This window comes from Lampetra fluviatilis, chromosome 17 (assembly GCF_964198595.1).
Source record: "Lampetra fluviatilis chromosome 17, kcLamFluv1.1, whole genome shotgun sequence".
NCBI lineage: Eukaryota > Metazoa > Chordata > Hyperoartia > Petromyzontiformes > Petromyzontidae > Lampetra > Lampetra fluviatilis.
In genome coordinates, this window is record NC_136291.1 from 4,760,543 (window position 1) to 4,774,702 (window position 14,160).

The 14,160-nt window shown below is 41.7% G+C and overlaps 1 protein-coding gene across 1 annotated transcript; it reads left to right on the forward strand.

The window, feature by feature from the left end:
- The first annotated feature begins 5,487 nt into the window (after window positions 1–5,487).
- LEAP2 (liver enriched antimicrobial peptide 2) lies at window positions 5,488–12,406 on the forward strand. Its single transcript, XM_078863856.1, has 3 exons — window positions 5,488–5,601; window positions 8,514–8,656; window positions 10,608–12,406. Exons 1-3 carry the CDS (start codon window positions 5,536–5,538, stop codon window positions 10,660–10,662), a joined length of 264 nt encoding a protein of 87 aa, XP_078719982.1. The 5' UTR covers window positions 5,488–5,535; the 3' UTR covers window positions 10,663–12,406.
- Window positions 12,407–14,160: the final 1,754 nt, after the last annotated feature.

Below are 14,160 nucleotides of genomic sequence, written 5' to 3' on the forward strand. Positions count from 1 at the left end.
ATATCGATTATATAACTCTTTGATAACTAAATAGAGAAATTAACAATTTAAAACACGAAGTGGGGGGAAATGCTATGTTTCTTCATACATTTTTAGAAATATAACTTCAATCTTAAATTAAGTTTTTTTTCATTTTAGTTTTTTAAAAAATGTCTTTACAATACATCACTGTCTTGCAAATATATATCTGATTTAATGTAGTTCTTAAATGTTTAGACGTTTTTTACTTCGAATTCTATTTTTTTTACCGAATTTTCACTTTAACCACGTTAAATTATGTAAAAGTACATTTAGGCTGCACGTATATAGTAAATAAAGGTGTAATTTAAATGTTGCTAGTTGTTTACGTCACTACTATTGCCATTACATTCAGTGATATCCGGTAAATACGAGTAACAGTACAAAAACACATTAAGAATTCTGTATGGTCTGGTTCGGGAGGAGGTCCATGGGGGATGACACCACGAGTTACCGCACTGGGTGACACCAACCCTCGTGACGCCACTGGGTAGGAGGAGTACCTCATACACTTTACCCCACCGCATGCAACCTGCCGATGGACTAACTGATATACCCATTTATTTTACTAGTTCGACAAAGGCAAGCGGAATTTGAAGAAACTTGCCAATTGTTTTGGTCTACCGTACCCGGGGAGATAGAACCGGTGACCTCTGGATTGCAAGTCTATTGTGCTAACCATTACTGTGTGGCAGATTCCCAAATGTGTGGTACAGGTAATTAAAATACAGGTCATAAAGAAAAAACACGTAGAGATTGCAATATTCTCTTTCTGAGTATCAATATTATGGCCAGCAGTGATGTTTTATGAATTTACAGATAGATAATCCTACTTTATGAGTGTTATCTAATTGGGCGGTGGTCCAGTGGTTACAGCACTGCACTGCAAACCCAGTGATACACGAAAGCCTACGTGTTAAACCAAACCCAGTCATCTCACCCACAGCTAGCATCAGCTGCGAGTCATATCTGACCTCGTGCTGGCCATACCTCAACATGCTGGTCAGTATGCGGTGAGGAAGGGAGCACCATGGTGATGATACATGACCTAAAAAACACCCAAGAGCGTTGTGAAGTATGGTTAAACAAACCAACCAATACCAATACTGTGTGTGGAGCCGTCACCCAACAGCGGGATTTCAAAGGGAAGAAACACATTATATCATGAATAATTAAAACAGGCAAGACGAAGACATGCCGACAATTTAACCAGCAGGAAAGCACCTGATTTCGTCAGATCTCGGTAGCTAAGCAGGCTTGAGCCCACATAGTGATTGGATGGGTAACTGCCATGCACAAACAGGTAGTTAGAGGCTACGTGGTGGGCATCAGAAGGTGGTTCAGCAGTCAATTGCTGTGCTGTACTTCTATGCTCGCCACATTCACCAACTTGCACTGCCCAGTTTGGTGAAGTATGATCTAAACACCCAACCCTCATCCAGCAGTGGATTGACAAAGGGGTTGTGTTTTTACGATCCAATACCATCCAATGCATAGCAATTCCAAAATAATCTCCCTAATACTACGCCATTATTATAGATACCACAGCACATGCTCGATTGATATATTTTAATGTCCATAAATTCAGGAAAAATGAACTACATTAAAATATGACACTAATTGTCACATTCTATACGAAAACCATAAAACATTTGCTGCTTTTGTTTAGCGAATGCTTTTGTGAGTCTAACGCTTCTTTCTAGCATTGCATTGTTGTGGTATGAGCCTTATCATCATACTACAATGGAGCAGGTATGCGTTTGTTACTCCGTCTGTCCGGATCTTTTCGAAAGCCCATTTTTGATCGCGTAACATTTGTAAAACATTATTATTCAAATAAGCATCGATTTAATGTCGTTTTAAATGTCAGGAAAAGTGTTGATAAAAAATTGGGAAACATTACATCCGGTTTATGATAGTCCGATTTGCGACTCACATTTATGACGTGTTTATGTATGTATATATATTTTACTTCTTTCGCACAGTACATAGCCAACCGTGCTAATTGGAGGTGCGGGGGAATAACAACAAACTAAACTCAATAATCAGTTATCAAGAAATTCGATTTAAAAGTGATGTAGCTCCATTGGCTTCCTAATGTCCGAAGGAAGAGCATTCCACACAGCCTCAGAAGTGCATCTGAAAGCGCGCAATGCATTGATCGATTTACGATCAAATTACGATCAATCGATTTACGACACGAGATTTACGGAGAACAGTGTGAAACCTTTCAAGTAGCCTTCGTGAAACTCTGACTTATTGAGGATGGTAATAAAAAGGATCGAGTAATGTAAGAAGCCAATGCCATCAGATTTGGGCCTCAACTACATGATGTATTTGCCACTACCCTCCTCTACTGCACTCCGGCTAAACCACTGATCTTTGGGAACAAATGGAAGTACGAACTTGTAAAAGCCTTGAAGCACAACAACAAAACTTATTAATTCACTCCACTCATTGTGCATACGGTGCTCCTCCATCTTCAAGAGAGAGTGAGACGAGAGGGTCTCGATCTGAATGCAAACTTCTCCCTGCCTGTACCTGATACCAAAACGTTGTGCGGCAAGCTGAAGTTCCAAGAGTCATCCGGGACGAAGAAACCAATTTTTATGAAGCTGAACTTGAGGCCAATATTCAAAGAAAGTTGCCCACTCTCAATCACAAACAAGGATAAGTGTATGGCCACATCATGGAATCGATTGCATCAGAACAAGGCAAAGTATTTGGCCTCAATGCAAGTGGAGGTACGAGAAAAATGGAGAGGCATCCGTGGTTACATTACTTGGCCAATTCAAAACTCAAATTCCAAATGAAAACCTACCTCCATCTGAGAACCTCAGTGATCCCAGTGATTTCGTCTTTGATGGCCTAAAGGATAACTTCAATGATGCTAAATGGTTTGCAAACCATGCCATCATTTCTCCTACAAACAGCGCTGTTCATTCAATAAATACAATGGAGATGTACCATTTTCCCTGGTGAACAACGAGCCTATAAAAGTCAAAATAGAGCGTACATTGAATACATCGATCATATTTAATTCATCAACCGGCCCAACCCATCTCGATTTCCACCTCACTTGATCAAAACTGAAGGTTGGCTCCTGTATTATGCTCCTTTTGGATTTTGATTGGAACAATGGAACACGCGATATCATGTTTCCAATGAGCAATCACATTATCGAAGACATGATTGAAAGTAGATCCCATTACAAAAAAACTCATTATCCCTCAGATTCCTCTGGCTTCAGCTGAAAACACATTTCCATTTTCGATTACACGGAAACAATTTCCAATTCGTCTCGCTTTTGGAGTCACCGCCAACAAAAGCATCGGACAAACAGTGGAGGAGATTCTAGTCTTCCTCCCTTGTGGCATATTGTAGTCAAGGCAAATATTACACGTGGCAAACTCATGCGTTCGATCCAGCAAAAACATCAAGCTTTTAGTAGCTCAAAGAAGGCTTCGTATCCGGACAAGGATGGAAAATACGCGGATAATGTGGTCGAAAAAGTGATTTAGTAAAATTATTACGTTGCTTTTGAAATGAAATAAAACATATTCCTGAAAGTTATTGTACATTTTTTACTTTTACATATAAGTAAGTACCTAAGCTTAGTTCTCCCTATGACCTTGATCGTTTAACAAGCATCCTACATGTTAGCAATGCATTTGCTGTGCATACTCTTTGGTTCTTTCGGTAAAGTCACGTAAGTATAAAATAAATAAATTATATCACGACGTTTCGAGTGCAACACAAGCGTCCGTCATCAGGTGGGACAACCACAGCAAGAAACAACTGCTTTCAAAAGTGCATTTAAAACTCATTTCTTGAGATTAATTTTCTTAGGTTGTTTACGATAAAGTCACGTAGGGAATAAAATATACTAAAATAAAATTATAATAAATCACGACGTTTCGGAGGCAACACAAGTCTCCGTCTTCAACACAAGTCTCCGTCCGTCAACTTGTGTTGCCTCCGAAGCGTCGTGATTTATTATTATTATTATTTTATTATTATTATTTTTTTACCTACGTGACTTTACCGAAAAAACCCTAAGAGTATGAATCCTTGCAGTCACGAAAGCTTCACATCTAGAATCAGTTCTTGAGAACTGCTTTTCCTGTTTAGTTTGTTGTCCTTCACCCGCACCTCCGTTTAGCACGGTTGGCTATGTAAGGTGCAAAAGAAGTTCAACATACATATATATTATCGCATTCATAATCAACGTTTTTGGGTTTAGATCGCGTTATTTATAAATGTGTCGTAACCCTCCACCACCCGACACGGCCAATCAGTAAAAAAGTGTCACGTTGACAAAAGACAAACAGTTCACTGCTTTAGCCCACCGGTGTGTTGAAGCGTGAAACCACAACATTTACAATTTGAGTAGTACGACGTTTCGCTGGTAATTGCATCCAGCATCATCGGGCAATTCGCCAGAACGTTGATTATGAATAATATTGGTCGCGAAAGCCTATATATTATCGCCTTTCCCCACCTATAGGACAAACAGTTCAAGAAATGCCATAGATGCGCGCAAACGGTGGTCAGACTGGAAGTGTGGAAAGTCTCCGGCGTGAAATCTGTTGGTCCAGCAGCAGCAGTCTGCCCGTGTTCACTGCCGCTTCCTCTCTGCGGAAACGTGGCAGGGCAGGAACAGGGACCATTCAGACGCTGTCTTTCCGACAGACCTGTTCTTCACCTGAGGACGGCTGCTTGCGTTGTGGCCGTAACGTCGTGAGAATTATTTTATTATGTTTTATTTTTATTATTTTATTATTTCTAAGTGCCACCTCGCGCGTTCGGCGTTGTGAGGACGTGCCTGGTGGAACGTTCCTTAACAGCTCTTTTTATTTGTTAGCACTGCTCGCAAAGTATGCATTTGGTTCCCCAATTTTAACTCTCCAAACCGTGGAGAGAGCGAGACGTCTGGACCGCTTCATTAACAGGACATTGCAGGCTTGTGAAGGGGGAAAAAACTGTTAAAGGTTTTTAAAAAAATTTTTAGAAATAATCTCGGTTACCACCCATAGACTTTCGCAAGTTTTAGGTTTCTTCTCGGTTCACACGAAGGTAAAACATGCTTTTTTCCTGCCAAACTTTATTCCAAGCAGCTTTATCGATAGATCGAGAGGGCTTACTTTACAGCAGAGTCATTTCTGGTAGGTCCAATAAGGTTATATTGGGCAATTACACATTATCTGGGTACGCTTTTAGTGTGACGTTTCAAGGTTGAGCCACCCACCCACCCCACTCCATCCCACCCCACTCCATCCCATCGTGCTCACCCCCACTGCTGTCCCCCCCGCACCCCACCCTCCAATTGAAACAAGACCCCGAGTCCACCCACAGCCCTATCACCAACCTCTGGGATGCATTATATATACCGGGCACCACCGGGTTTGCAGAATTGCACTAAGCGCCACTTCCCCGCGTGCTTTGTGACCGAACGGGCAGAATCGTCAGTCCATCGAGCAAGTCCAGAACCGCTGCAGACCCTCAAAGCCAGGCACCATGCACGCCGCAGTGACGCGCACGCTCGCCCTCTCGCTCGTCCTCTTCCTGCTGATCAATATGGAGGTGAGTCGTCTTCGGGGTGGACACGCTCGCGTATCCTGCCCGTGTCTGTCACTGCACGGTGCGTGACACCAGGGTTACTCCAAGGTAATGGATTTCTCTAGACCGGTGTGGGTCTGAGCGCAACCCATAGGGGTGCGAGATGCCCTTTCTGGGGGAGGGGGGGGGTGCGAGACACGGCCAGATTTCTTTGAGAAGGTAAATCATCGAAACACAAATTTAGCACGGGCGCGTAAGTACATTTACTTTGTTTCATTAAACCTATGTATCGATTCAAAGCTTTCGTGACTGCAGGGATTCATCTTCTTGGTTCTTTCGGTAAAGTCACGTAGAAGGGAAATAATAAAATAATAAAAAATAAAACATAATAAAATAATTCTCACGACGTTTCGGCCACAACGCAAGCAGCCGTCCTCAGGTGAAGAGCAGGTCTGTCGGAAAGATTATGTTTTATTTTTTATTATTTTATTATTCCCTTCTACGTGACTTTGCCGAAAGAACCAAGAAGATAAACCTATGTAGTTATTAACATTTTCCATGTTTTAAAGATTGGGAACCAAAGGGGTGCAAGGCTGCAGCAAAGGTTAAGAACCACTGCTATAGACTTATCTAGAATTATCATCATCAGCAGCAGCAGTAGCCATGGTTAATCGACTGCTGGATGAAGGCCTCCTAAACCTGCGATGCGATTAAGCCCATAGAGCACCGTTCACACGAACTAATTTCATCGTTCCATCTCCCCGGTGGACATCACTCTCATTTTCATATCCATTCCATTACAAAAAGCACAATGACATCTGCGACTTGCTAAAAGTGCTACTGTTTTACCAAGCCGCCACAGCGGAAAATGTCCAGTGGAGTGCCTCTCTCCCGTCCCCCTCCCTCTTAACTAACTTAAGAGATAGAAACGTGTTTCATTGCATCGTCTGATGTTTGCTGCCGCAGGGATATGCAATGACAGGGAAGTGTGAAATCTCGAGAGTGGATTGCAGCAGCCGCGAGTCGTGTGCCTGAGATTTGGCACCAGTCCATTCTGTATCGTTGCCCATGTCCAAATATGAACACATCGATGGCAATCCACGTGGTGTGCTGCTGCCTTGTTAAGCACTCCAATGCCGAGGTCAGGAGAGTGCAGTGGTTAAAAAAAAAAATTGCACGCGGCCAAGTTTTGCACGCGTGCAAATTCATCTACGAATCGTTGCAGATTGTGTCGACTTGTGAAGAAACACGCTGCTTGTTTTAACATTTTTTTTTACATTTTATTTAAGCTCGTGCATGTGTTTTTACGCAAGATTTCATAATATATGAGCGATAACTGCGCTCTAATATGCTATGTTGAGAGAAATAAACGAGATTTAGATAATTGCTGTATGTTGTAATTCTTTCGCACTGTACGTAGCCAACCGTGCTAATCGGAGGTGCGAAATGCAAACAGCAAATTGGCGAAAATGTTAAAACACAGATTTTTTTGTTGTATAAAGACATGCCAAACAGACATGTGAAAAAGCATAACACGTGTTTAACGAATTTTATAGCTGCCACATGCCACCCCCCAAATATTCATTAAATGTGTAAATATTGCCATAACCAAAACAGTGTGTGTGAGGGTACATTTCAAAGTTGAAGTAATTAGATCCACTGTTAAAACACTTGTCGCGGCCACCATGCTGATTTCGTCTAATTTCCAAATACTTCGTCAATCATTATTTTTTTTCTATTTGAATACATAATTAAGGAACAGTGGTAAAATAATTGTTGAGATTTAATAAAAAAAATGTTATATACATCCTTTACTAAAACTGAATACACTTCTTAAAACTATGAAATAAATAGGTAGTCAAAATATGAATATTTTTTGTTATTAATTTTGCATTTAACCCACTTCCTCTTGTAATACAACAATTGGTTTTACAAGCCTGGCGCTGCTGATGAGACCCAGAAAGTCAAAACTAGTCCAGAATGTGTCTGCTTAGACAAATGCTGTTATGAAACGTTTAGTTCATTGGCTGATGGACTAAAATTATTATTTTTAGAAGGAGACAAATCTCATTTTATTTTTTTAATTTAATTTGATTCTAGGTGCTGCGTATTTTTTTAAACGAGCATATGATGTTTTACTCCAAAAATCAATAATACCGTATTGGTATTTTTTGGTGACAATTCGCTGCTGAAATCAGTGAAATAGCTAACGCGCAAAAAAGTATAAATGTTTTTGGAACAAGATGCTTAAATAATTTGCGTCGCTGTTATGGTCGGTGCAGCAATATAATATTATTGTAAACTAAGTGCAATTATCATCATTATGAGTCGTGACCTATTTACTGCTGGCCTCTGCAAGTCATTTCCATCTTCCATTAATTGTTTAATCTTGTGATGTCTATATTTTGCCAATTAAACCGAACAAATCGACAAATAACACAATGTACATATACCGAACATTGCATCCTATATCGTTGCTCTGCGTGTATTGCCAAAAACGAGCACACATATTGACTTAAAGCTTTCGTGACTGCAGGAATTCATATTCTTGAGTCTTTCGGTAAAGTCACGTAGATAGGTTCAAATAAAATAATAAAAAAATAACAGAAAACTACGACGTTTCGATCGCAACGCAGTAGCTTTCTGTAATTTTTTTGATTATTTTCTTTGAATCTATCTACGTGACTTTACCAAAACAACCAAGAATAGGAGCGCACATATGGCGCAAGCTCTCCAATGTTTTTTCCGGGTTGTCCCACGTGTCGTTCGGCATGACGCCTGACGTTTCGCTCCACGTGCCGGAAGCCGGGAGCTTCCTTGTGAGCTCAATTCACTCCTTGAAGGAGCAACCCATAAACACAACGCACGGTCTGTACCGCGCCTACCCTTCACCCGTTAATGCCCTCTGCGCCTCTCCGCCACGCTCCGTGATTCAGGGGCAAGGGGCACCCGTGCAAGGCGGCTCGGAGCTGGTCCATCGGCAGAAGCGCCTGACCCCGCTGTGGCGCTCAGTGTTCCAATGGAAGCCCAAAGGATTCGCCTGCCGCGCCAACTCGGAGTGCATCACCCGCCTATGCAAGTACGTACTCTCGCTGCTTCCAGCATGACATGCGGCCGTCACGCCGGACGTTGGCTGTGGCTGGAAACACCACCTGGAGGTGTAAATGTAGTACGGCGACGTTTGTGTTAGGCGCGCTCTGATGTTAACGCCAGAGCCGCGGACGGACATGCACACGTGCATGTGCCGTCGTTTGTCTGTGTTTCAAATAGGGTTCGTGGTCGGAATGTATTTTTGGGAGCTACACGTAATGTGCAATGCCTGAAGATGTTATTTTGACGTTTTTATTTGACTACTTTTTCTTCGGGTTAATGAATTGAGATTTTTTTTTTTATTGAAAGAAAGTCTGAAAAAATGTCACGGATATGTGACGTGCGAATTTCTTTCTGGTTTCATTATCACCAACCATGACCTGTTTAGCCATCACCATCTCTCACAGTTTAACGATCCCTTGTCTGATAGTCGGTTATTATTTTTGACCACGGGCCATCAAGCCTTCCAGCAACGCGTCCTGCCCAAGCCCGATGTCTTATTCTTCACAGTCAAATGTGATGGCTCTGACTTCCGTGTGTTCTCTAATCCACGATTTCCATTGTTTTGTACCATCCGTACAATTCCAAGTAGGAAAGACACATACCCTTTTATGTAAATATAACAAATACAATCAATGACGTTTGGTCGACAAATTTGTGTTAGGCATGACACGCACAATTTTTCTATTGAAATTATTATATTTTGTCCATTAATAATTGAAAACAGCATCATAATTTTACCTCCAGTGTAAGCAAAAACACAGAATAAGGTCAGCATGCAGAGCATGATACATTTAGGTTTAACAATCTAATCTGGATTCAACAAGTTACATTTGCAGAGTACATATCCACAAAAATACGTCTAAGAGACGCAAAACAAGAGAGGATGTATGCTCTAGTGAAACATAAAAAGATTATTATTTACATTGGAATGCCAATGGATAGAAGTATTTATTTAAGGTAGTTAAACTCAGAGACGGAAAGGGGATCGCATGCATCAGCGAGCCAACACAGGTTCATGACGTCATTCAAACTGTTAAGAAACGTGAAGTGGCTTGGTCCAGTCACGTTGCTAAAAACGGCCGTGGTTGAGACGAACTACAAAGTGGCAGCCAAAAGAAAGGAACGCCTTGCCGACGAGGAGACGCACCGTGGTGGAGGGAGCAATGAGATCGGCTCACGTACCGGAGTGTGGACGGATTGGCCATTTCGCGAGACCGTGAGAGATGGTGATAGCTTTGGGAGGCCTCAAACCAGCGGCGGATAGATCATTCCTGACAGTAATGAAGACACCACCAATGTGACGTTGGTTGCAGCCAACAAATATTTTGGCAGCTTCACATTGGGTGTTGGGAAAGGGCTCATCCATTTACCTCATAGTATGCACTGCATTTGCAAAGCACATGGGTTTTTAATCAGAGGAGACAAACAATTTGGGTGTTTTTGCTAATTTCTTCCTGACTGCTCAGGGTCATGACGAAGGCAGCTGGACAGAACGTTCACTTCTTTGCGTAATCTCGGCACATTTGAAATGCGTGTGTTTGATAAGCCACAGGCTTGGACAATGCGATGCAATGTTGAGATTTTCACATTGCGAAGTTTTCATAAGGTCGAACCAGAACTGCGTTATATTTTGTCTGTGCTGTCCGTGTTATCCACGTAACAAAATACGAACAATATTGCTGGCTTTTCAGACAAATATTACCAAGCAGCTTTTGTTTATTCAACCGGTTTTGACCTCTGAGGAAATTGCTTTTTGAAGCTGACCCTCATGCACTGCATGTATGTATATGTCCACTGGACGCATGTGAAAAACCACTGGACATCTATGAAAAAGAGCTGCACAGCTAATCGGATTTCTCCACGATAAATAAAGATATTCTGATAACAAAAAAATATATGAATCTGTATTTAATACGTGTCATGTTTTCATTTTACAGAGAAAAGAAATGCTCGGTTGCCAACTCGACTGGAGGCGATAACACGTTCGCCTGAAGCCGCGTGCAAGAGCGATTCGTGGACTCAGGCGGTCTCGGCACATTCGCAAATGGACATTAAGCGCCACACGGGCGGCGGGAGAAGGAAACAAAACCCCAACAGATTTTTCTCTTTCGCGTCCGAAGTCTTACGAGGTCCTGTCACAAAAAGGGCTAGTGTCACGTGTGTAGCTTGCAGCACAGAAAGTGTCGCGTTTCGTTTGACACGCACACGCACACACACACACACTACTGCATCGCTCAGGTTATCAAATCTGTACACAGTTAACACCATGGTCTGTTACATGGCTACATTCTGTCTTCTGACCGACACGGGCCAAGCACAAACCTCACACTAATTGCTAATTGCACCACTGACGTCATCGAGTAAGATGGTTACCAAGGATAAACCATTGCGATGAATTTAGGTGGGTTGCACAGCCATCTGGCGCACATTTTGCATTTCACGGGTTTGAACAAAAAATGATGAAATAGAAATATTTTTTTACAATATTTTCTTAATATATAATACATTTCACAATTAAACCAATTGTAGTGGCCTGATGAGAACGCGTGAAGAACAAAACTGGCGCTTCGTGTGTGCCTCACCTGTGCCACTTAACGGACGCAGACGAACACAATCGCTGGAAGTTTTGTTGTTGTTGCGGGTTTTGTGCCGTAAAACTCTCCCACGTGTGTTCGGGCTGGGCACGTGGTACTACGAGCCAACACACACATTGGGGAAGGGACGACTGCATTTGTTTTGTGTCGATGGCTTTCATGGTGATGTGATCATAATGCTAATTACGTTTCTCTTGGGTGTCAAGTCATACTCATGGCGGGGTCGTCAGCTGGATGTTAGCACGGTTGGCTACGTACGGTGCGAAATAATTTCAATATACATACGTATGTGGGATCGTCGTGTCTATAGGGTGGAGCTGTCACGCATATACCCCTTTTCCACTAGCACGTCCAAGCCAAGCCAGCATGGAGCCTCGCTGTGTAGGTGATTTTCCACTGGCTATTTGCCATACTTAGCCACAGCCATTCTTGCTAGACTGGCCTCACACAGATATCTCTATCTGGCCTGCAGCAAAGGGGGCCAGGGCTAAGAATGCTCACGTCACTAAATACGACTCATCACAGAGTGTCATCGTGGCACGGGTCGAATTTTGCAGTGGAAAAAAACCAACCTGGTCTCTCCGGAGCCATGTCGGGTTAGCTCGGCATGGCCCCCCCAGTGTAGTTCGGTTGTGTAGTGGAAAAGAGGTAACTGGGCCCTGTGTAGCTCAAGGGGATTTCTGGAAATTGTGATTGTCACATAAAATGGTGCTCTGTGCAGAATAAGATATTATCAAAGATAATTCTTTTTTTTTACTTATTTATAAACATTTATCAAAATATATCCGAGAAAGCAGAAGTAAAAAAAAACAATCTAAACGTGTAAGTTTAACGTAAGTATATTTGCTATTTTATTTATAATAAACTCATCATTAACTGGAATTGATTGCAAATGAAACTATGCTAAAATAATGTGATGAGCCACATGGGGGTTGAGCTATATAACTTAGTTTTCTGCACATATAGTGGGAATCATTAGATTCAACATTTATCCAAGGTTAATCCATCCGGCTTGCAAGTATGCGTCTCCTCATTTTGCTCTTCTTTTTATCAGATAATGGCATTTCACACGCTTCTGTTAAGCTTCATGCTGATGGCTACTTATATTTTAGGCACGATATTTTGAATGGTCATCTGCAATATATGGGCACTGCTATATCCAGAATTAAAAAAATGGAATCATGGCAAGATAACCAAAATCCACACGCATTTCTCGCTTGCGTTCTGCATACTGTGGCGAGCTTGATGCACGTGGCGATCGGAGCTTTTGAGACTAAAGTGTGGATTACAATGATCTTGTGCATTACGATGATCCTGTGCCTATGATACAAAAATAAAAACTCATCATGCCCATTCCATAGGGGCATGCATGGGTTTGTTCACGTTGAAATTATGAGCATGAGTGGTCTGCACCCTCGTGATCTTAGCTGACACATTTCTAAATCAGAACATGAGCTACATTTCCAAGAAACAGCCCGCGACAGGAATGTGGCTGCTGAGGTTGCAGGGACGCAATGCTGTCTCACGGGTATGAAGCTCGCTGCAAGGCTATGCTCTCAATTATTGTGAATAGTTTTTGCTGTAGACAGACATGCCCTATTCCATGCCCTGTCCATTAAAAAGCAAACGCGTTACACGAAAAAAAGAAATGTAAACTAATTATTTTGTCTAAAAAACTAAACCCATTTAAATGTATTGGCACCCTCCATTTAACTTTAAGGAGAAGTCGTTGTAGTTTTTAGATTAATTATTATTGTATTTCGCTATGATGCCCATGATCTAATCACCCCATATGCACCTGATCTCATCATATTTCAGAGGCTAAGCGGGCTATGAGCCTGATTCGTACTTGAATGTGTCAGATGTTGTAGGTGAGATGAGCAGGAATTGGAAGTGGTGTGTGTAAACATGGTGGGGTTTCCCTGGGTACTCCGGTATCCTCAGATATACCAAACACTCGTTATTATGGAACTGGGCAACATTGCAATTTGAACCCTATTGGATAAAAGTCTAGAAAGTAAGTGTGGCTATATATATATAACTGGCTTAAGTATTACATCATGATTCAAGGCTTTTGACGGTCTGTAATGTCACCACAAATATTTATTTGAACTGACTGCAAAAGGTTAAATAGGCATAGGTGTAAACCGCAGAGCAATACGAAGTGTCCCACTTGCATTTGGTAAGATTTAACAAGTATAAGTAAAAAAAAAGACGTCAAAATTTCTGGCGACAATAATGCAGACCTAATTATGATGCAAAAGGGAAGAAGCCGCCCATGCACATGTGTGCAGAGTGAATCATTCTTACTGCCCAAAACTGTGTTTGGGATAATACAGCTTGCTGATGTCAACAGCAGCCAGCAAATTAAAATGAAGGTGAACGCATGCTGAAATGTCCGTAATAATAAACCGCAAGATTTACAGAGCATTTCGGGATTATTTTCTTTCTTTCTTGTCGAATGTTAAAGCTGGGCATGCATTAATGACTTGTGTTTTATGAGATGCAGATCTGGCAGTTGCTACTCAATATTGTGATGACAATGTGGTAATTTATGGATTAAAATACATACTTATGTTCCAATCATGCATGTGAGAACCATAAATGATGTGCAAAATAGAATGTTCATGTTACATTTAGGATAATGGCACAAAACTGTACAAACGGACTGAAAAAAGTGAGAAATAGTATGATTAAGTTGGTGAAAATGAGGGAAAAGTAATCGGTTCTAGACTCAAATCACAGCCACAATTGATCGATTCGAAGTCAATGTCCGAAACGTGACGGTCATAGAATCACCGTGAGGGCATGAAACCACTAAACATTCAAAGCGTACGACCCAAACGTTCCTCACGATGTGGACGATGCACCTTGCGCAGCATGCTGCGATGAAGTG

What these genes read in the sequence shown, in the direction of transcription:
- LEAP2 (XM_078863856.1), top strand. Translation starts at nt 5,536, where the DNA reads ATGCACGCCGCAGTGACGCGCACGCTCGCCCTCTCGCTCGTCCTCTTC. An exon ending in TCCTGCTGATCAATATGGAG is followed by an intron (nt 5,602 to 8,513) that starts GTGAGTCGTCTT and finishes TCCGTGATTCAG; the next exon opens with GGGCAAGGGGCACCCGTGCA. An exon ending in TGCATCACCCGCCTATGCAA is followed by an intron (nt 8,657 to 10,607) that starts GTACGTACTCTC and finishes TTCATTTTACAG; the next exon opens with AGAAAAGAAATGCTCGGTTG.